Source organism: Sorex araneus, chromosome 5, assembly GCF_027595985.1.
Source record: "Sorex araneus isolate mSorAra2 chromosome 5, mSorAra2.pri, whole genome shotgun sequence".
NCBI classification, from domain to species: domain Eukaryota; kingdom Metazoa; phylum Chordata; class Mammalia; order Eulipotyphla; family Soricidae; genus Sorex; species Sorex araneus.
Window position 1 is genome coordinate 207962925 of NC_073306.1, and position 24157 is coordinate 207987081.

A 24157-nucleotide genomic window follows, 5' to 3' on the forward strand; every position below is an offset into this window, starting at 1 on the left:
TGATATATGGTAATAAAAACGTACATGCGTTCACTTTATGACAATAATCATAAATTTCCAATTGACCCTTCAATGAGGGAGAAGGCAGGGGGAAGAAATGAAGGAAGGGGAGGGAGAAAAGAAGAGAGGGAGGAGGGAGAGGAGTGGGAAGGAATTCTGGAGGCGTTGCCTGAGGCTGAAGCAGATTGTGCTCTGAAGGGAAGAGCGTCCTGCGGTGGTCGCCCTGCCGAGTTCCGGTGAGAAGTGCTTCTGAGGACCCAGTTCTGACCCTGCATGTCCTCCCGGCTACAAAAGCCACACCAAGATGCCGCAGCACAGTGTGCGTCCTCAACATTTGGTGGCCCTGGCAGCCTGCAGCTATATGGAAAGGGAGATTGAAAAACCATCCCCGGTGGCTGAGGAATGGAAATCACAAACAGCATGTCCTTCTGCAGGATGTCTGCATTTTTTTGCGTTGGATTTAGGAAAGGCGCAAAGCTCTCTGGCTAACTTGGTAGACGATGACCAAAAGTGGCTAACTGCATGACGGAGAGACCGCTCCCAGATTCCTCCCCTGCTCACCGTATGGCTTTTAGATGCCTTCTAAGCAGACGGCGACACAAGAACAACCAAATCAAATAGGGCAGAGGGGTAGGAATGCCATCTAAAGCGGCAAGTCATCACCTGACCCGAACGAGCACAACCTCTCACCACCAGGGGTTTGAAAATACCGACTCACGTTTTTATGGTTCACACACTTCATGAGGACCAGCTCCCGGTAAGCTCTCTTGGCGTGCGTTTGGTTCTGGAAGGGTCTGCTGAGCTTCTTAATAGCCACATTTCTGTCAAGGACGGCATCATACGCAGCACTGCAGGTACCAAAGAGAAACCGAGAATTAACAAAGAGCTTAAAATGCCTGGCTTGCCCACTCAAGATTTGGGTAAAGTAACCCCGTTTCGTTACCCCACCCACATCAGCAAAGATATGAGTGACTTGTACAAAGACATCCTGCTTGCTAAGGAAAGAAATAAACAGAAGCATCCTTTGGAAAGAACAGAACATACGGTTGCATCAATGAGTAAGAGGTCAAAGAACTCAGAAAAGTGTTGTGTGTGGTACTTAAGTGTTTGCTCGACATAAAGCTCCATTGTTCTTTGCTTATTTTAAATGGACAGTCATTCTTTGCCCACACATAGGAACAGTTTTTAAAGTGTGATGTTAATGGTCCTAAAAGCAATGGTTGATTGATACTGAAAATACACTTACGAACAATAACAAGGTTTAAAATAAGTAATGCAAGCAGAAGGGGAATCTCAGAAGCATAAATAACTGCATTGAAATACAAAAGTGGAATTTTCAAACTATCAAGAATAATGTATCCAGCCTTGAAAAGCAAATCAATATATGGCACTGTTTCTCCTGTACTCAGAACACAGGGAGTCTGGAGCAAAGAAAATGAGTCTCTTAATGCTATCACACCTAATGAACCACGCACAAAACCTTTCTTCCCTATCCTTACAACTTTATGCTCTATTGCATTTGTCTTCATTGTCAGGAAAGAATGTAGTCGTATCCTGTATAAGAACTATTTGTGTCATGCCACGAAACTGAAAACAAAAATTAGGTACGTATGTTACTGTAAAATCATGATAGATTCACTGGTAAGTCTGCGCAGAAGTGTGAAATATTTTTGGTGCAAAACTACATTTAAAACTTATTTCTCTCCCAAGTATCTTCATATGAAATTGGATCAGTCTCAAAACCTCTACAAACGCCTTTAATAACACAACACCTCATTCTGTTGTTGGACCCCTTTAAAAAATAAGACTATCATGCTGGGAAGCCAATTGGTCTCTGTATGGTCTATTCAGGAGCATCCACCCTGCCTAGTAAGCTGACTCAGAAGGAAGTGTTCTCATTTGTAGGATGACATTGCTTTTGCTTTTCCCCCTTTGCCACAGGGAGCTTAGCTTGCCACACCCATCAAGGTGCTCCCGAGTTACTCCCATCCCTTTGTTTAGCTGCAACAACTTCTCTATGCTCTCTTCCCCAAAACAGTTAATCAGCTTTTACCCCTAATCTGATTGTTAATTTGTAAGGTCAGACCTTTCTAGGACACTGAACTTACATTGTAAGTTAATATTGCCTTTCTCCTCTCCTTATGCCTTTTAAATAATTTACTTTAAAGCAATGTCCTTTTTTGTTTAGATACAAGAAGACAATATTATGCTTTTGAAACTTGGGACTTAATTGGCTTCAAATATTATTCATTCCCGGGCATCTGCTTTCTCCACTTAAGCCTCAGTTGCCCTCAGTTCCTAGCACCCCAAAAGCAGGGTCCCAACGAGGGACGGGATGGACTCAGGGCAAGCGGTGAGTTATGTGCTACCCTGGCATCGAGATGGGCCTGGCCAAAGTGCCTAATTCTTTTTTTTTTCTTTTTGGATCACACCCAGCGATGCACAGGGGTTACACCTGGCTCTGCACTCAGGAATTACTCCTGGCGGTGCTTGGGGGGGACCATATGGGATGCCGGGGGTCAAACCCGGGTCAGCCGAGTGCAAGGCAAATGCCTTACCCGCTGTGGTATCACTCCGGCCCCCCAAAGTGCCTAATTCTTAACTATAAGTTAAGAGCTTGATCATGGACATATGCTGTCATGATCCAAAAGTAATGACGAGACTAAGACCCTGCTAGGAATAGGAAAGACTAATCTGGCCTGAGCACTGTAGTCTGAGATTGAGATGACCCCAGGAGAGCAATTCTATAAGCTTTAATGCATTTCTTATTGTGTCCATACAAAATGATCAATATTATGAATGCTTATATGTTTGCTGGATGAGGAGAGGAGAAACACACTCATGGGACTCCGCCCTTGGGTGGATCCTCCTGCTGAAAGAGAATCAGTCCTAGGAGAAGCATCCCCTGAGTGAAAGGAACCTTACCCCTATTGATGGTGACCACACCTATGTGTACGCCCCAACACCCTCATGCTGGGGGGATTTAACTAGGCTGTAAGAGTGGGTTCAGGGGGCGAGATCCAGAGAGAGAGATCGAGAGCCGGGAGAGAAGCAGAGAGAGAGAGAATGAAATTAACTGATCAAGCAACCAGTTTGGCCTTCTTCCTTCCGTCGCCTGCCCTTGACCAACAGCCACACACAGCGGTTCCAGAGCACTGAAAACGGGCAGTGAGACAGAGCCGCTCGGAGAGCCCAAGAGTGCACACGCCCGTCGGCATGCTTTAGTTTTTTACACTCATTATCTAAGGCTCATAAGAATATTTGCTAAAAAAACTGAGCCCAAGATCTGGCCCAATTAATAGGCACTGAAAAATTCAGTTCTTCTTACTGAGCCCTAAGTTTTTCCTTCCTTAAGTGAAATATCAGTCCAGTCCTACCACCATATGTTTGACTGTGATTTCAAGTCCCATAACCATCTGTTCCATTTCCTCTGGAAGGTTCCAGGCTGCCCAGATCCTCTGAAATGTGAGCCCTGAAACAGTGTTTATAGTTCAGAGGTTATACGTTCAGAAGTTCTGGGTATCGGTGAAGATTAAGGCAGAGCTCTCAACTCGTTTCTTCATTCTGGTGGGGGGTTTGTTCTGGTTTTGTTTAAGGGCCACACCCTACTGTGCTCCCGGCTTACTCCTGGCTTTGCACTTGAAAGCACAACGGTCATCTTTGGTGGTGCTCAGGGGACCCTATGGGCTGCCGGGATTAAACCTGGATCTGTCCTGTGCAAAGCCAGAACCACACCCGCTGTACTATCATTCCAGACCCCTTTATTCATTCTGTTTGCACAATTCATCCAGTTTATGGCATCCTTGGTGGCCAGATCACGTGCTACTAACTCACAACAAGACTATGTTCAATAAAGGTAAATATATACATGTGTGTACATGTTTTTTAAGTTATGCTATTATTAAACTCTGTAGGTCACTATAAGTATGTGTTCAATGTTTATTAACTTACTAATGGCAGCACAGGAAAAGAAAGGCAAGAGTCAAATGGATATTATTGGCAGTACACAGGGACAATGGTGCATTCGTTAACTCAAGAATCAAACTTGCCTTCTGAAGCTACAAAGTTTTATCAGCAGTAAATTTATCTGATGAGATCGGGTGCATTCGGGGTGTTATGGCCGTAGACATTTGCCTTGCACATGGCCCACCCGGGTGTGACTCCTCCGTCCCTCTTGGAGAGTCTGGCAAGCTACTGAGAGTATCCCGCCCTCACGGCAGAGCCTGGCAAACTACCCATGGCATATTCAATATGCCAAAAACAGTAACAACAAGTCTCACAATGGAGACGTTACTGTGCTCGCACCAGCAAATTGATGAACTACAACAGTGCTTACAGTGCTAAATTTATCTGAACGGCTGCCTTAGAAAGACTAATGTTTAGGTCCAAAGAGCTCTAGCAGAAAGTCATGAACCACCCGTTAGGAGGAAGAGCAATCTGTGTGTAGGACAGAGAGGGAAAGTCCGGCACTGCCAACCAAAGGAAAGAGCGCCTCCCAGGGTGACAGTGAGTCAGGCGGGGGTGGACAATGGTGGGAAACCCGTCAGAGGCTCCTGCTAATTAGTTTCTGGTCAGTTTCTCCTCAGCTGATCCTATTCACTGCAGTCAACACTCTAGGGCTTCCCCTCTCTTTGAGGATTCTGCATGCAAGAATATCTGTCAGCTTGATTGTGTTCACTTCTTAAATAAAAGACTTCAATAAATAAGCATTTGGTTATACTCGTGAACTTTCACAAATGAGGCTGGCAATGTGAGTTTCAGACCTTGAGCTGTTAGCCAGCTCCTGTGAGACAGGTTAGCTACAGGGGACCGGAGTGATAGTACAGCGGGGAGGGCATTTGCCTTTCATACGGCAGATCGAGGTTCAATCCCCGGCATCCCATATGGTCCCCCGAGCACCACCAGGAGTAATTTCTGAGTGCAGAGCCAAGAGTGTGCATCGTTGGGTGTGACCCAAAAAGCAAGTTAAGAAAAAAAAAAGCAGCTACAGGACAGCTGGGGCCGGAGCGATAGCACAGCGGTTGGGCGTTCACCTTTCACGCGGCCGACCCGTGTTCGATTCCTCCACCCCTCTCGGAGAGCCCTGCAAGCTACCGAGAGTATCGAGCCCGCGCGGCAGAGCCTGGCAAGCTACCTGTGGCATATTGGATATGCCAAAGACAGTAACAATAAGTCTCTCAATGAGAGACGTTACTGGTGCCCGCTCGAACAAATCGATGAGCAGCGGGATGACAGTGACAGGACAGCTAAGGAAACAGCAAGCCTGAGCTTCCCGGCAGGCTCACTCCGGGTGAGTTTCTTCTAGAACTCTCTTGGTGCTCTGCCTCCCTCCAGCACCTCTCCCTGGTGGGGAGGCGGGGCCTGAGTCTCAGCAGCATAACACGGCCCCTGAGATGCAGACACCCGTTTCCTCATTGGAAAGTGAAGAGCATTTCCTCACTGGGTCCAAGCCAACAAGATGGCTGGAGGGATTCGATACAGCAGTAAGAATCTGCAGGTGCTTTGGCAGCGAGTGTTCTGGGTTCCAGTCTGAACACACAGATGCACTGATGAGGGATTTACAAATCCAAATGAAGAACGTCATCATGCAGCCTTCGCCAGGTGGCAAGCAAGCTCCGCTGCAGATGGGACATTTCTTCTGAAGCAGTGTCTGTGCCACTCCTGGCCAAGAAGAGGGCTGGTGGGTGCAGAGGCACCATGCAGGCAGGCCCCAGCACCAGGCGGCAGCAAGGGGTGCAGAGCTCCTGATCTGACTCTGGGGTCTGTCCCCGCCACTGTGCAGTGAACACGGGGGAGTTGCAGGTCTGCCAGCCGCTCCCCGGGGGGCACATCCTCGGTGACTGGGCGACTTTCCAGGAAGCCCAGACTAGAGGCCATTTCTTCAGGCCTCCAGTGGTTTGGCAGGCATCGATTCTGCAGACTCGGTCTCTGTCTTCTGAAAAGGTTCCTGTCTCCAGCCATGGACCCTGGCCGACACTCGCATCACTCCCGGTTTCTGTGTTCCCTTAATAATTACTGGCAGAAGTTTCAGCAAATATGTCTGTACATCGACACGGCTGATACCACTGATAACAAATTAACGTCTGAGAGTTTTCTGTTGCTCGTTAGTAGTCTGGGGAAGGGCCTTGATTCAATAATCTTACTTTGTTTTCACTTTGATGGCTAATCTTTTATTTTTGCTCAGGTTACAAAAAAAAGGGGCAGGGGGAAATCTTACTGAGGTTTTATCAGCAACTTCCCTCACCTTTCCAACAATTGGGCTGAAAATTTTCCAGTAATTTCTTGATACTTCTGTGGGGAAATATTTAGCCATTCACTGTTATGTCCCAGTTATTTAACACAGTTTTACAAAGTCATAACGCTATAGTTACCTTCCTGAATACAATAAAATTATATTCACATACCTCTGTGCACACACGCGCACACACACACACACACACACACACACACACACACACACACACACACATACCCTGTAGGGTGATCATGACACAGTCCCTCTACTCTTGGCTTATCCCAGCTTTGGGAGGTGATCATGGCACAGTCCCTCTACTTTTAACACCAAAGTGATGACCTCAGATGGAGGTGAGCAATTCAAGTTTATTCACTTTTCATAGGCAACCTTCATTCAGTGACTGATAAATGTGGTACTATCCAAGCCTGGTACACCTCTCCACCAGGAGGACAGCTAGGAAGACTCCTTCACTCCTGAATATTTCCCACAGGGCCAGCTGAGGCTAATTCTGAGGGGCACTGCAGTTATTATCCTTTCCTTTGCACCGTCTTAGCCTCCAGACACTGCCTGGTAAATCTACTGCACGCAGCCACCATCTCAAAATGTGTGTGTGTGTGGGGGGGGGCAGAAGGGAGGACTACATTTGTCCAGCAGCAACTCAGGGCAGAATATAACAATAAACAGTGGAGTCTGCCTGGCTAATTCCTGTGCAAAATGCAAGGCCCACAAGTGTCCAAGATATGTAAAGAAACGACAGTGTATATACAAATGGAATACTACTATAAATGAGGATGAAACAATGCAATTTGCTGTTGTGTAGCTGAGAGGGTATTACACTGAGTGAATATGGTCAGGAGTGTGACAAATACAAAATATTATCTCATATACAAAAATGTAGAAAGCTGTGTTTCACCCTAATAGGCCCAACTGGTCAAACAAATTACAGTATTCTCTGAATCAAAAATCCATGTTCTGTACAGCATTGGAAAATACCATATAATATGTTAGCAACTAAATTTGGTAAGCCACTAAATATGCCATCAAGACAGGCAAACTATGTGAAATCTTCTAATTAATGAAATTATTTATTGGACAAAAGATATCTAAATAAAGGGGGAAATATAGTTTTCAAATTTCACTTATATGGAATTTTAAAATTTTATGGAAACATCACCAAAAAATAAAAATTATAAAATCATATGGAAAAATTACTTCTTCAGAAAAAAAAATACAGTAAAACTTTAATACAGACAGATAAATCCAGGGAATTTGAGATAACGGAAATAAAAATGTTTTTCAAGAATAATTATCCCATTCATTTTAAATTGAAAGAGGAAGCCTCGGTTTCCCCTTGCCAGCTGCTGCTCCAAGGCCATAGATCCTGTTCTTAGGCATACAGGAAACCTAGAGAAAGTGGTTAATACCTAGGCAAATGGCCAAATTGGTAACTCTTGGGCGCTAAGTAACCCAGGCTGCTCTGTAAACAAATAGGAGCCCTCACCTTCCGTGGGACAATCCTGTCACCTGATGAGAACCCCCATACCCGGTTTTGCAATTAAAAACTCCGAAGAATGGAGCCGTACTTAAACCTAGAGGAAATTCCTCCCTGGATGGGACGTTCCTTTCTCTTCTGCTTTTCAGTAGACGTTTCTGTTTCCAGCTCTGGCTCTGAGCATTTTTGCCAGATGAGTCTCCCTTTTAACTGGTTCCATCCCCCATTTTAAACTCAACATGTTTACTGGAAAATATGGGAACCAGGGCAAACACAGTATCAACTGCAGCGATAGCACAGCAGGTAGGGTGTTTGCCTTCGTCCCTCTCGGAGAGCCTGGCAAGCTACCGAGAGTATCCCAGCCGCATGGCAGAGCCTGACAAGCTACCTGTGGTGTATTCGATATGCCAAAAACAAGAACAACAAGTCCCACAATGGAGACGTTACCGGTGCCCAGTCGAGCAAATCGATGGAACGGGACGACAGTGCGACAGTGCTTCAGGCAAACACAAAGCCTGCCACTATCACTTTTGCCCCAGTCACTATATATGCAATCAGTACAAATGCATTGATTATTACTTTTAAGGCTTAAAATATATTTCAATAGTATTACTCTTACATTCACTATTGTGTTCTTGTTCTTGTTTTTGTTTTTGGCGTGCCAGGGATTGAAACCGGACATTCATGTGAAATATAATCAAACTGCATGCCTGGCCGAATCACCGTTGTATTTTCCTGTGCAATTTCACTGTCAATTCTTTTCTAACTTAGTGACAAAAGTTAAAGAATAAAAGTGCAAATAAACATTTTGTTGAATCAATAAAGGAAATTTGTTTTTCAAGTTCATGCTATTGCTTAACTTTCTGAATTTGATTTTTAAATTCAAAAGAAAAGCTATGAGACAAAATCCACTTCCTTGTAGATCTTAGCCAAAAGACTTTTTTTTATTCTCGGAGGACACATATTTTAGGTATTCAAATGGTTTTACCTTTATGATTCTGAGACAGTCCAGTATAAAATGATTCATAAGAATATATATATATATATTCATATATTTGCAATGTTTTCAATTTTACCAATGACAGGGAAAGAACCATTCAGAGGTGAGGACTTTATTATTAAATTGAGTCTTACACACTATAGCCTTTCTCTAAACTGGCTGTATCACAAAAAGATATGTAAATCAATCTCTTTTCCATTTGATGGTATAGATGGCGGTGGAGATTGACTTCTCTTCCTAAATTGAGCACACATGAAGCCACAAAAGCAGGATGCAGTGTGTAGGCTGTTAAAACCAGTTGGTCAGGAAATACATTTGGGGTAACCTAGTTATTAATGACACAAACCAACAGGAAGAAGGTGAAGAATGTAAAATCAATCCTGCTCTTTGGTACTTTCTTTAGAGAGATTCAAAAGAATTCCATTTTGTAGTTTCCAAGAGCCAAAGGGAAACAGGTTACCAGGAAGAAAAAGAAAAAAAAAAAACCACACACACTATAAAGCCCATACTGGACAATCTTTGTATTTTTAAAAAACACCAAAAAAGCAATGAATATATGAAGAATTTCTTAGCCACCTCTCTGGTTTTATCAGTTGGGAGGCGGGGAGGGGAGGGAAGAGGGTCGTGGGAAATTGACCAATCATCTACTTCACCAAGCTCTTAACAGGCACCACAGAAACAAACTCCAGTTAGATCAAAATAAGGAGCTGAACTGTGGGGTCAGGGAAGGTCCCGGGCTGGGAGGGAAACACGCTGTGCTGACAAATAACACTGGTTGCGGCACACGCTTTGCATGCCCACAACCAGGGTTTGGTTTTCCAGGAGCAGATGGTCCCCAAGCATTACCCGGTGCCACTCTGGTGCCCTTCTTGCTTCCCCTCAGCCCCCCAAACTCTGGCCAGGTGATCCCCAGCACCCCAACTTTCAAACAGCACAGACTGAAGCTGTGCTTTGTTGGCTGAGACTCCTGACAACCACGTGGGGAACCCCAAACACGCCACATTCTTGGACGTCAATGTCAGTTGTCAGTGAATTAAAACTGTACCTATTTCTCTAGGTCATTCTTTACAAAAAGGATTACTGTAAAGAAAAACATGGAATTAGCCTTAAATAAATAAGGTCTGGGGCTGGATCGATAGCATGGTGGGTAGAACATTTGCCTTGCACGCTGCCAACCCAGGTTCGATTCCCAGCATCCCATATGATCCCTTGAGCACCGCCAGGAGTAATTCCTGAGCGCAGAGGCAGGAGTAACCCCTGTGCATCGCCAGGTGTGACCCAAAAAGCAAAATAATAATGATAATAATAACAACAACAACAACAACAACAATAATAATAATGTGTGCCTGGAAATTTAAAAAGAATTATCATTGCAGAAGGTGCCACTGAATTACATTTAATAAAACCCAAACTGCATGTTGAGGCCAACATGTGAGTTTTAAAAGCACAGGTATGGGGCTGGAAAGAGAGCCCAGTGGGTAAGGCTGTTGTCTTGTGGAGGCTGACCTGGTTTCCATCCCTGGTACCACTAATGACCCGCAAACCCCTCCAGCAGTAAATTCTGGGTACAAAGGTGGGGGTCATCCTGAATACAATCAGATCTATCCCCCCATCAGAACAAGCATAGTTTAGGAAAGTACCAAGGATTTATTTTAGCATATGTGTTACTGTCTTTCACAACAAGAACTTTAATTCTTCCATGTTCATAATAAAACTATAGCCTTATTATTATTATAAGGTGTGAGAGGAAAAAAGGTCTCGTGAGCTTATGCTCAAATTACTGGCAGTATCTTATACCAGGAAAAAAATATGCAACTAATCATTTCAATATAAATCCTATTTATAGGCCAATACCTAAAGCAAAATGTTATTGATGAAAAGTTCTTTTTGCCACTAAGAAGATATTTTAAAACTGTGTTATTTATGAGACCATGCAAACAACATTTTACATGCATGCTGACACTATCAAAACATCACATTTAAATTATAAGAATTTGAGACACTAACATGAAAACACAGAGACAGTGTGTTTAAGAACTTTATAAAATAAATTGGGTGTGACAGAACAGAAAGGGATTATCAAATCAAATCAGTGGAATATCAACCTAGAATTGGGTCTACTTATCACCTCACTTTTTTCTGCTTCTAGTCACAAGATATGATACTATTCTAGACCATAAATAAGTCAAATAATGAGTTCATCATCATCATCATCATCATCATCATCATCATCCTGTTGATCGTCGAATTTCTCGAGCGGTCTCAGTAACGTCTCCATTCGCCCTAGTCCTGAGATTTTAGAAGCCTCTCTTTACTCGTCCTTTCCAACGATGCCGCTTTGGAGGCTCTTTCAGGGTCAGGGGAATGAGACCCATCATTGTTACTGGTTTTGGCATATGAATACTCCATGGGGAGTTTGCGAAGCTCTCTCATGTGGGCAGGAAACTCTCCATAGCCTGCTAGTTCTCCCAGAGGGAGAAGTAGGCTATAAGATGTCTCACGGCTGTGAAGTGGCCTCACAGTTCCGGGAGCTTGCTTTTAAATCTCTGGATGCTGGCCGTGGATGGGAATACACCGCACAGGGGGCAGTCCCTGGGTGTGACCGCCTAGCTACTGGAAAATGGGAAATCTGGGAGGAAGAGGCCCAGTCCCCATCCGAGCAGGTTTGGAGGTCTCAACCCCGGGTCCCACACACCTAGGTTCCTCTGCCAGTTCCTTCATGCATGAGGCTCATCCGGACTGTGAAGAGGGGCCTCGAGCATGGCTGTGGTTAAGGCTCCAGAGGTCTTCGGCTTCGGGAGCTCTGCTCGGGGTGGGGAGGGAAGCTGGAGCTCATCCCCTCTGAGGGGCCCTGGGGAAGACAGCCAGGAGCACGGGCCAGAGACTCTCAATATACATTGCTTATATACAATAAGCAATGTATATAATCTTTCATTTCTAGATAAAACTCAAAAAAATTCTCCTGTAATTTTAAATGCCTGTTGGATTAAATGACTGAACAGTATAGCAGCTATTCTGATGATGAATATTTCTTTAATTGGCTATGGAAAAACAAACAGAATGTGTATATGTGTGTATGTGTGTGTGTGTGTCTATTTTGTTTTGTTTTGCTTTGGGTTCACACCCACTGTGCTCAGGGTTTATTCCTGGCTCTGCACTCAGAGATCACTCCTGGCAGACTCTGTGTGGTGCTGGAGATCTAACTGGTATTTGCTGTGTGCAAGGCAAGTGCCTTAACCTGCTGTACTATCACTCTGCCTGGCCTCATCTAACCGTAACCTTAAGCTCATTTTGATACGAATTCATTTAACTTGCAAATAGCCTAACGTTTAAAAGAATTATGCATCTGTTAACTTACACCTAACTCCTCTAGGTTTAAGATCACTACTTTACACCAACTTTCCTTTTCATCTACATACCCCTGGATCAAGTAGAACTGAAGTGACCACAGATGTTTTTGGCACTGGAAGGGAAAATAAGTAAGGAAATTTTTTTTGTTTTAATATTTCATGTGTAGCTGCCCATTTTCCCAGCACCACATGTTAAGAGACTTTCCTTGCTCCACTTCATACTCATATTAAGTGCTCATATATTTGAGCGTATGTGTCAGGAGATTCAACTCAATTCCATCGGTCTGCAGGCCTGTTTTTGTTCCAATATCATGCTGTTTTAATTACTACCACTTTGTAGTAGAGTTTGAAGTTGGGGAAGGTGATGCCTCCCATCTTCTTTTTCCCAAGAATTGCTTTAGCTATTCATGGGGGTTTATTGTTTCATTTAAATTTCAGAAGTGTTTGGTCCATTTCTTTGAAAAAAAAGGTCCTACGTATTCTTATAGGCACTGCATCGAACCTATATAATGCTTTGGGGAGTAGTGCCATTTTTATAATATTAACTCTCCCAATCCATGAGCACAGGATGCATCTCCATTTCCTTGTTCTTGGAGTAGCATTTTGTAGTTTTCTTTATATAAGTCTTTTACCTCCTTAGTTAAGATAATTCCGAGGTATTTGATTTTCTGAGGAACAATTTTGAACAAGATTGTTTTTTAAAAATCTCTTCTCTTTCATTATTTGAATATAGGAAAGTAAAGGACTTCTGAATACTTATTTTGCAGCCAGCCACTCTACTCTATAAATCTATTGTTTCTAGGAGCTTTTTGGTACAGTCTTTAGGATTCTCTAAAAATACTATCATGTCATCTGCAAATAGTGAGAGCATGATTTCTTCCTTTCCTATCAGGATGCCTTTTTATCTTGCCTAACTGCTATGGCAAGTACCTCTAGTACTATAATTGAATAGGAGTGGTGAGAGTGGGCAACCTTGTCTTGTGCCTGATCCTTAAAGGAAGGCTTTTAGTTTTTCCCCATTGAGGATAATGCTTGCTGCTACACAACATTCTTTAGAAAACTCACAAAGCATGATTATTTCTTCCTCGTGCTTTTTACTTAAAATTGATCACCTCCAATTTAAAAGGCATGTATTTAAAAAACAAAAGTTGAATTTCCTGATTTCATCAAAATGTCACAATGCAAAACACTGCTTCATAGTCCTAACAAGTTCATAATTCAGTAACTATTAGTCATCAAATCACCCAGACAGACGTTTCAAGAATGATCATTCTTGCAAGAATTTCACCCACTGCAATAAATAACTGCTGAAACCTAAGAAGAGCAAAAGCAAGTGGGATGCTGTTGTATACGTTTTCCATACCTCATGATCTACCCTAACAGTTTAAAAAGCAAGTACTTATTATCACAGCCATTGTGTGGGTGATAAGTCTGCCCCAGACTTACTAGATTTTCCCCTCAGAGTCTCACAAGTGGCAACCAAAATGCTATCAGACTGAGGAACTCTCTGGAGCTCAAGGCTCTCTTCTAAATTCAAATGGTTGATGAAAGAAGACAAGTATCACTGTAGCAAGTCCACATTTCCTTTCATTATTGAAAGAAGCCACGGTCCCAAAAAAGCTTGTCTGTATTAACATACATGTGATGTCACAGCATAAAGATAGCCAACTAGGGCTAGAGAGAAAGCAAGTGAGTAAGGCACTCGCCTTGCATGTAGGAAGCCCAGCTGGGTTCCCCACACCACATATAGTCCTCCTATCACTATCAAGAGTAACTCCCGAGCACAGAGCCAGGAATAACCCCTGAGCACTGTTGGGTGTAACCCACTCCCTTCCAAAAAGACACCCAATATCAACTACTTGAAATCAGGATCTCATTAGACACAGAAACCATTTATGTGGGTGTTCTGATCTCAGCTGTTCAGTTCCCAGAACTGTGAGAAATAAATTTGCTTCTGTTAATGCATGCAGAGAACGGTATTTTGTTATAGCGCTCTCAGTTGCCCAAGACAGATCTCAAGTCAGAAACTTTAGTGTTAAAATTAGCCTTCCAGGTCTTCTTGTTCCTCAATGAGTTTTTGCTTCATTCTAAATCAATTGCCCTTTATGACTGAATGAAGAATGAAATAATGAGAAAGGGAGGTTTAGCTTCCCATTTACACTTTAATCTCTCCATGGGGGTTGGTGCAACTCAATTACTATTAAGAAAGTAATACAAAGTTTATCATTTTAATGCTCCAGATAATTCAGCTAGACTATCTGCTTTGCTCCTCTGTTCTAGGGTTCTGAACAAAGTCACTATCTTAAAGCAACAACAGCTGAACCCAAAAAGAACCCCCCCCCAGAGCTGGTGATTTAGCTGTTCCAAAGAATTAGCATCTGATCCTGCCCTTTCAGAGCCCAAGGAGAGTGCAAACCTAAAATAGTACTGCAAAAATTTGTTTTTGCCTTTCATCTTAGTTCATAAAAATGTAAACCATTGCACCAAAACCATCTTGCTATTTATTTGTATTGTTTTTCATTGAATAGTATTTTTCCTCAAAACTTGTAGACTTTTCATGTTCCGGGGAGAAAAAGAAATATTACTTCCTTCACACTTGGAGAGAAAATTATTTTATTTCTTACCTATTTTTTTCTATCACTAAAGAGTGGAAAATACAGAACTTCAATATACCAAAGACTTTGCAGAATACTTTTAAATGCTCCTTTGATGAGTATTAAAATTGAACATCTGAGGTTTAAAGTAATCTGCGTAGGGATATTCAATATATGGTGATGGTACTGTGCCTGGGAAGATTTTATTTATTTTATTCCCCATTTTTATTGAGGTAGCACTGTAGCACTATCATCCCGTTGTTCATCGATTTGTTCGAGCAGGCACCAGTAACGTCTCCATTGTGAGACTTGTTGTTACTGTTTTGGGCATATCAAATACACCACGGGTAGCTTGCCAGGCTCTGCCATGCGGGTGGGATACTCTGGGTTGCTTGCCAGGCTGAGAGGGACGATGGAGGAATCAAACCCGGGTGTCATGACATAAGAGAATTGATAATTCCATGAAAACACCATCCCAGCACCACCTCCACTACGATGGTGTCTGCTTCCACCCCCCAAAATCCCAAAGAGCCCTTCCATTCACTGCTTCTCCCGCCAAGTAAGCTGAGTTCTGTAGCTGGAGCCTCCAGTTTTGCTCTTTGACTATTTGTTGCTTCCTTACTGTGCTTCCTTTACCCACATCTGAGCACGATCATTCTGTCTCCGTCCCTGTCCTCCTGTCTGACTTCACACTGCATGAGCTCTCCCAGCTCCATCCGGGTCTTGGTAACTGCATGATTTTATATCCACTTATTGCCAAGTAGTATCCCATATTGTGTATAGAACGTGCCGTTTCTGGTCATCTTTTCTGGGTGCTTTCCAGATCTCTGCTGAATTTCAGAAATAAAATTGAGATCAAGCCAGACAGACTCTCTCTGGGAGGGGCTTCCAGCCTAGAGCAAAGTGAGAAGCAGTCAAGACAGAGAGTACAGGTTGTGTGATGATGCTACAAGAAAGAAAGTACAGGGGAACATGCAAGCCGGGTGGCACTGACACTGAATTTAAGGGGACCGGAGACATTTAATATAGCAAAGGCTGCACATTTTAGCCCTGTTCTGCTTCTTGGACACACAGCCAAGTGACATTTCCAGCCTCCCATAGAGCTGGGAGCAGCCTTTTATTTGCGTTCCAGCCAGTAAAGTGTGAGCAGATGCCCTGATACCTAAGAAAACGCTTCTCTTCTGTTTAGGTCTCTGGATTCTCAGGCAGCAGGTCAATTTGTTGTAGTAGCCTCATGATCCAAACAAACGCGTATCAGTGGAAGGGCTTGAAGGAATTAGTCCAAGAGAAGCAGAACTCTGTCTGTTTTACATCCAGCTTCTGCCTAGGTGGCTTTTGATCAGATCTTTAACCCAATCTCCTTGACTCTCACCCTGTGACAGAGCATAAGCCTAGTACAAGTCAGAGGCTCAAAAATTATTCACTGAATGAAAATGAACAAACATGCTGCCTCAAAATGAGAAAACACCTCAAAGTTTTGGCTTATAACCAGGGCATCTAAACAAGGACATTTTTGCATTTTCTTCAGTTTGTTTAGGATCCATTCTTCCTACTAGACTTTCTCCCATACACAGCGCTGATCAATACAGTGTCAGTATTGACTTTTGTTGTATCAGTGGTAGTTCTGTCTTATTACCCAGAAATTTGAGCCTAATACACTCTGTGAGGACACCATAAAAATCAATACATCTGTGTTGCTTCTCTTATGTTTAGACCTGGAAATCTGAGAAAAAATATTTTATTAAATTTGTAACAGGTCCTTGGTTTATATTTTCTAATGATTCTTTTAGAATATGTCATTTGTCTATATTATTTAATATTATAAGATGAATTATTTGACCTAATACATTGAATAATCACTGTATCACTGGTATCCTGTTGCTCATCGATTTGCTCGAGCGGGCACCAGTAATGTCTCCATTGTGAGACTCGTTGCTACTGATTTTGGCATACTGAATATGCTATGGGTAGCTTGCCAGTCTCTGCCGTGCAGGCGAGATACTCTCCATAGCTTGCCGGGCTCTCTGAAAGGGGTGGAGAAATCGAACTTGGGTCGGCCGCATGCAAGGCAAACTCCCTACCCACTATGCTATCGCTCAAGTGCCCCCCCTCCACACCTCGATGTATTCACCGGGGCCCCTCTGAGGGAGTGGGTTGAGTTTCCCTCCCCACTCTGAGTAGAGCTCTGGCAGCCGAAGACCTCCAGAACCCAGCCACAGCCATGCTCAAGGCCCCTCTGCATATGTTCAGGCGAGCCTCATGCATGAAGGAACCGGCAGCGGAACCCAGGTGTACAGGACCCAGGGCTGAGGTCTCCAAGCCTGCTCAGAATGGGACTGGAGCTCTTCCACCCAGATCCCCCATTTTCCAGTAGCTAGGCGGTCAGACCCAGAAACTTCTCCCGGCACCAAGTAATCCCATCAGCAGCTAACATCCAGAGACTATAAAACCAAGCTCCCAGAAGCGCTTGGCCACTTTGCTGCTGCACAACATCTTATAGCCTAGTTCTCCCTCTGGGAGAATGTGGCAAGCTACGGAGACTTTTCCTGCCCACATAGAAGAGCCTGGCAAGCTCCCCATGGCGTATTTATATGACAAATAGAGTAACAATGATGGGTCTCATTCCCCTGACCCTGAAAGAGCCTATAATGTGGCACCATTGGGAAGGACGAGTAAAGAGAGGCTGCTAAAATCTCAGGGCTAGGACGAATGGAGACGTTACTGGGCCCACCTGAGCAAATCGAGGATCAATGGGATGATAGTGATCGTGATAGTGATAAGATAAAAAAATAAATTAAAATAAGATTTTATAAATTATTTTTAAAAATCAATTGTGGCATAACTGAGACTGGTCTTTATTTAAGTTTATTTTATAGCTTGCTAAATAAATCCTGAGTTGTATAACTTAAAATGTATGCAATAATAATGTGTAATAACATACATGACAATATGTACATAAAACATGTAATATATACTATTATTACATGCTATTATACATATATGTTATTATTATAGCATATAGAAATACACACATTGTAGCATGAATAGATTTAAAGGAAGTATTTAGCATTTAAGATATTTCCAGGGCCAGAAACATACTACATAGGTAGTATATTTACCTTGCATGCAACTGACTTAGGTTAGCTCTCTGGGACCCCATACAGTCCCCTGTACCCCCTCAGGAGTAATTCCTGAACACAGGGGTAGGAGTAAAGTCTTAGCAACTCTGGGTGTGACCTCCCAAACAAAAAACAGAAAGGTTATTTTAATTATGTGTCAGACATCTCTTAAAAGTCTTTAGATTATATAGAAGTCAGAATTCTTGTCCCAAGATTACTACTTAGCAGCAAAGATATAAATAGAACCAAAAATATACCCCCCAAAGAGGTATTTGTATATATAATGTTAATACAGATGAAACAACAGTACTGAGAAACAACTGCTGAGCAGTTGGGAAGGCGAGTTAAGATTTCACAGAAGAAACCGTACAGCAGAAACTCAAAATGAGCAGCAATTTCTCAAGAAGAATGGCAAACACATCAAGAGCGTATCAGATGGGGGAAAGAGCTCAGGCAAATATGAGAAGTCTGCAAGCAATTAGCACACATGGGAACGATGCGCCCAGCATTCAAAAATATCTAAATGCTATTCTGCGAACAATGTTGAGATGGATTAGGGGAGAGGTAGAATGTGGAAAATGGGGACATCAGTGAATTATCTATCATAATCATCCAGGTGAGGTGTTGTGAGAAGCTGGAGATAAATGTAATTGGAACAAGGAGGTATTTCAGAAATAGAAATAATTACTGTCAATCCTTAACCCACGGAGATAACTCTGGTTCCATAGTTTCTCGTATTTAAAAATAATACGTAGTGAAGAAAAGTGTAGGTGATATTGTAGGTGATAAAAATATAGGTGATAAAAATTACATTGGGTATGTAAGTTGAGGTATCTGAGGGGTAATATGAAAGGTATAATATGAAAGACATAATAGTACATGAATGAATAGATGAACGAAAAGCTTAGAAGTTAGGTGTAGTTAGAAATCGCGATAGCATTGCACTTTGAAAGAAGATAAAAAGTCAGATAAGCTTTGTCCTAGACTCATCCTATTATTTAAAAATCTCTTCCATTTTGATTCAGTTCTGTTCAGGTTCTTGGCACTGACCTAAGCTCTTATTTTGAGTCTCACTCTAGGTAAGATTTAGAATTAGTGAGCTACATTTATGGCTCTTGATTCTTGTACTGCCTTCACATCACGTTAACTAATTAGCTTGCTTTCTAAACAGCTCGAACATACATATTTCTCTCAGCCCCATCTTTAAATTAAGTAACTGAGGCTACACCCAGGTAAAAAATAAGTCCAGATCTCCCCAGCCAATCTGACTGTAGCACCTGCAATCTGAAACAATAATATACTGCCTTTCAACGTGATGGACAGTTTTCTCACTTCCAAAGAGCAGATTTGACCATTTCCCAGCTTGAAATTCCAGAGTACACAGACATTCAGGAAAAACTGGATGAATATGCAGCAGTTCCTGGCTAGTAGAGAGAAATAGCTTCCACTCTATCGGAGGGTGATGGAATGAGAACTATTGGTGAAGTAAGAATCTCAGGTTTGTGGAAGACCTGCAATCAGCTGCTCTTTCCAGAGGTTGGATGAGGAAGAGAAGAGAGTCAAGGAAGTAGCTTGAGGGAGGCACATTCTGAATCACTAGCTGGATTTCACATCGGATTTGGGCAGGATACCTTCAAGGGAGAGGGAAGCAGCTATGGAAGGAGAAAGAGACAAAAGAAACAACCAATGTCACTAGAAAAGAACTGAGAAAGCCAGTGAAGGAGACTTGCTCAAGGACGCAAGAAAGAGGGAAGCCAGAAGACCCCTTGGGAGGAACTGACTGGGCAGGGAAGATTTTGGAGGACACAATGATCAGATCTAGCTGTCATGGCATAAAGCTGTTAAGCAGACTTGCAACATGCAAGCCAATATCTCAATAAAAATTAATTAAAAAATAGGGGGGCTGGAGTGATAGCACAGCGGCTAGGGCGTTTGCCTTGCACGCTGCTGACCCGGGTTCAATTCCCAGCATCCCATATGGTCCCCTGAGCACCACCAGGAGTAATTCCTGAGTGCAGAGCCAGGAGTGACCCCTGTGCATTGCCAGGTGTGACCCAAAAAGAAAAAAATTTAGTTAAAAATAATTAGGAGATGGAAGGGGAAATTGAGAGCTCACATATCAGAGACCATCTGTTCTCTCCAGAAACTGGGAGGTAAAAGTCTGCTGCCTGGGGTGTGAATGCAGTTAGAAGTTCCCAGTGAAAGTTGTGAGAGGATTATAATGGCCAGGATGGGAAATGGAAGAGGAAATGGTTGAGACGCGTGAGAAAAAGGATTCTAAGCAGCAAAAAGGGCCCCAAAGAGGGAGTTTATATTTTTGCTTGTTGGTTTGGGGGCCACATCTAGCTATACTCAGGGCCAGCCTCACTGCTATGCTATGCTAGCACCTTGAACTTTGTATGCGCATGCGTTGGGTGATGGAGGAGATCAATGTGACTGTGATACCTCCAACTGGGCTCAGCCTCCCGCACAGCAGAGAAAAGAGCCAGCTGAGCTGATCTGAATGCCAGTTCGGAAAATACAACCCCGAAGGAAAAGAGAGACCATCTGACACTGTCTTAGAAGTTATTTTCTGAGTTCCCATGTAAACAGGAAATGGAAGGACTATCAGACAGGAGAAAGGCAGACTTAGAAACAGGAGCACTGAAAGAAGCAGATCGGTAAGGACATACAAGGAAGAAAGAGGAATGATGCTAACGTGATAACAGTTAGGTCTGTTTTACTCTACTTATTGATTCTTTTCATTGTCCTTGGCACCTCTGATCTCCAATAGCTTAACGTTTCAATTACTTAATATCTCAAATTTACCAGATTTTCATTATAGTCGTTAACTTCCAATTTATATACCTGTGAGTAAAATTGAATTTCTTTCATTGGTGAATGGAAATCTAAGGCTTATTCAGTAATATCAGTCTCTAATCTCTGATGTGCCTGAATTATTTCAGAAAAGGCAGTTCGTTTGGATACATGGGACTCCGGGGGTAGCATTTATTGGGTGACAGATAGCAGGGGAGGGCTTGAACCCCACAATTTCCCTGATTCATCTGTCCTTGGGCAGAGCACAAATTCCCAACCTGTATTCCATAGTCCTGGCAGAATCCCCTCAGGCAATTTTTAAAAAATATTTGGCTTTGTATCTCTCTGAACTGGGAGTAAAATCTTGATTTTATGAATGGACAAATTAAAATCGTGGAAAGCATTTTTAATAATAAGTAGAAGGAAAACTATGAATGGGGGGAAAATTGTCAGAAAACTGTAAAATCTATGTTTTTAAAAAGAAATAATTCCATGTAAAATCAACTTGCTAATTTCCCTCTCTGAAGGGACTGAGACTCTCCATGCCATAGAAAAGCTGAAAATGTGATATTTCAATGAAAAATTCATAACTCTGCACATGTAAAGTGAAACTCACTTGACAAGGTCAAGTATTTCACTTAAATGTAACGGATCTGGGAGTCGTGAATGGAACAAAGGCATGACAGGGCTGTCACTTGAACTTCTGAACTAAAAGACGCTTTCCTTTGTCTTCAGCATCTACATCCAAATCTCTGATTAACAAGACAGCTCGGACTCTACAAACAGAAAATAATGCAGTAGCAGGACAGAAGCAGAAAGGAGACAAATATATTCCCTCTGAGCTTTATAAAACTTTTCTCTAAACTTGAATATTTTTAAATACAATATTTATAAAACATATCTACTCTCTTTTATTTTTTTTAAAAATAACTATTTACAAATAGTAGGTCTTGGTGCAGAACATAAGAATGACTTCTTATGAACCAACCTGTGGACCAGAAAGTACTAATATTTAGTTCAACATAATTTGACTGGAAACACTGTCTCTTTTCATTGAGAAATGCTGGCATTTCCAAGATGCATTGGTAGTGCAGTATTAAGCCTTTATGCATATACATATCATGAACAGCTTTTCAAAATAAAACCATAAACACAATTAATAAAAATTTATGCATCTGGCAAATAATTCCTCATGGATTAGGGACCAAAATGATGGTATAGAGTTGAGGCACTTGCCTTGCATGCTGTAGACCTAGGTTCAGTCCATGGCCTTATAGATGGTCCCCTCGAGACCCACCACGAGTGACCCCTGATGACAGAGCCAGGGGTAAGCCTTAAGCACTGCCAGGCATGGCCCCCTCCCAACTAAAAGTATATGCATGGACCAAACTAATTTTATTTTTTATTTTTGCTACAAAAATATTAATGTCCTCTAAGATAGATCTTAAAAGAAACGCCAAGAAGTGTGGCAGATAGATGTTTGGAGCCTGTGCTCCCACAGGGGGGAGTAAGGAGAGGAAAACTGAGAAGGAAACGGTGTTGTTGTTGTTTTGTACTGTCTATTATTGCCTCAAGAACAATAAAGACAATATTTGTAGCTTAATGCATGCTCTCTCTCTCTCTCTCTCAAGGAGGCAGCAATTAAGGGTTTAAGTTGAAAAAATAATGAAAAATAGCACAGTATAAATTATGCTAACATCCCTGATATGGACTGAAAAATCCTAACTCTTACTCTCAGAGGTCAAATGGAAATTTGTGATTAAAGCTGTATCATTTAGCATAAAAACTCATCAAAAAACATAAAGGGAAATATACAACAATATTGTGAGTCATATTTGCAGAAACATGACCATTCCTCATTCAGGATCCGTTGATGCTTTAGAAAGTTTCTAAATGAGTTTATCATCCACCTCATAACAATGAAACACTTCCAACTTCTGTCCTAAAGAAGGCCAAAAGATCTATATAACCATGTGGAAAGTTAAACATCCAATGTTTAACATATAGGGATTTCCCCCGTCTATCTAAAAGTATTTGGGGGACCTGAGAATGCTATTACCATTAATTCATATGGATTTTTTTTGGTATCTGTACCATGCCTCAAAATACCTATGAAATAATTTCAGATAGGATTATTCTACTTTCATATGGTGGGGACAAGTAGGTAGGTATTCCTATATAAATATCCCTGTAAATAATCAAGGTAAAGATTATTTGATCAATTACTCATGAGACCCATTCATTGAATGATACTAAAGTCTCTTTCCAAAGCTCATGTTCTCTAATATAATGTGCGTATAATATCCATAATCTAATCATTTAGCAACCTTTGCAATCTGGAGACTTCTTGATTTATATATGTCAAACTTCTGCAATTTCCATCATTAAAAAGAGTCACATAACTCCACTTTTCCTGACTCTATAAAAAGTACAACAATATCATGTTTAGAAAGTGACTTTATGTGTACAGCTTATTAACTTTTTGAGCTATGGGACATACTTCTATTGCTACCACTTTATAGATTAGTAAACCAAGGTTGTGGGGAACTAAACGAGGAATATTATTCTTGATGAAGCTCAATGGGAAATTCAATTATTTTATGGTGGAAACTGGTTATAATTACATCACATGAGAAAATTATGCATCTTAAAGTTGAAATTGAATGGTTAATAATCAAATGTATAATATTTTACAGAATTCAGAGAATTTAATTCCCTTACTAAGTTAATGAGCAAGAGATATTCACTACTGCCATCATGTATGTTAATATAGTCTAGTTTCATGGTGTTTGTTCTGAGATAGATTAACAAATGTTTCCTAACCTTTCCCAGCCATTTTATAAATGGATGCTATTACTTTAAGGATGATTCAAAGCATAGATTGAATAGTTTGAATTCATCACCAAAGAGAAAAAAAATGCCAAAAGCATCAGTGAATCAATAATGTCATTTTTAAAATAAAACAAGTGCATCAGAAGGGTAGGTTTTTAACCATTGTCTCCCAGGGTACACAGAAGCTTCTATTATTTGAAAATGCCAAAAGTGACTGCATAACTATTGTAACCTGACTTGGAATCAGTACCCGTAATATTCTTGAGCACTTGAACATTTTGTTTTGGTTTGGTGTACAGTTTGCATTCTGACTGTGTGTGGTTTTGCTTTGATGAAAACTATCCTATTCATGGTAATTCCACCTACCAGAACTATGTAGGAAGGCATAGATGCAAATTGCGTTCCATGATTTAGAAAATAACAAAATAACACACACAAAAATAAATCCTGTCATTCTTTGCCCCTATTAAGGCTTTCAGGAAGTTATTCATTCAGGAGCACAGACCCCTTCCTCCAGGAGTAGTTCTGACTTATATGTCTTACCAAGTTATCAAGGACACTCTGAAAGGTGTCCTTATTTTTATCACCTCCTATTATCGAGTGGGTAGTGATGGCAGCCCTAGAAAAATCATATCAGTTTAAGCAAGTTAAACGGGGACGTTTCAGAGGAGATCTGTTAATTATGCCTCAAATTTTTTAAATGTTAGGTAGATTCTATGTTATATCTATTTTATTCATT

General features: G+C 41.7%; 1 protein-coding gene across 7 annotated transcripts in view; it reads right to left on the bottom strand.

The window, feature by feature from the left end:
* MAPK10 (mitogen-activated protein kinase 10) overlaps window positions 1–24157 on the bottom strand; it is a 275595-nt gene that overhangs the window by 89621 nt on the left and 161817 nt on the right. For all 7 annotated transcript variants that reach the window (XM_055139497.1, XM_055139494.1, XM_055139496.1 and 4 more), the window contains one exon: window positions 719–848. In XM_055139497.1, coding sequence (XP_054995472.1) covers window positions 719–848 — 130 coding nt within the window. The remainder of the gene's footprint in view (window positions 1–718; window positions 849–24157) is intronic.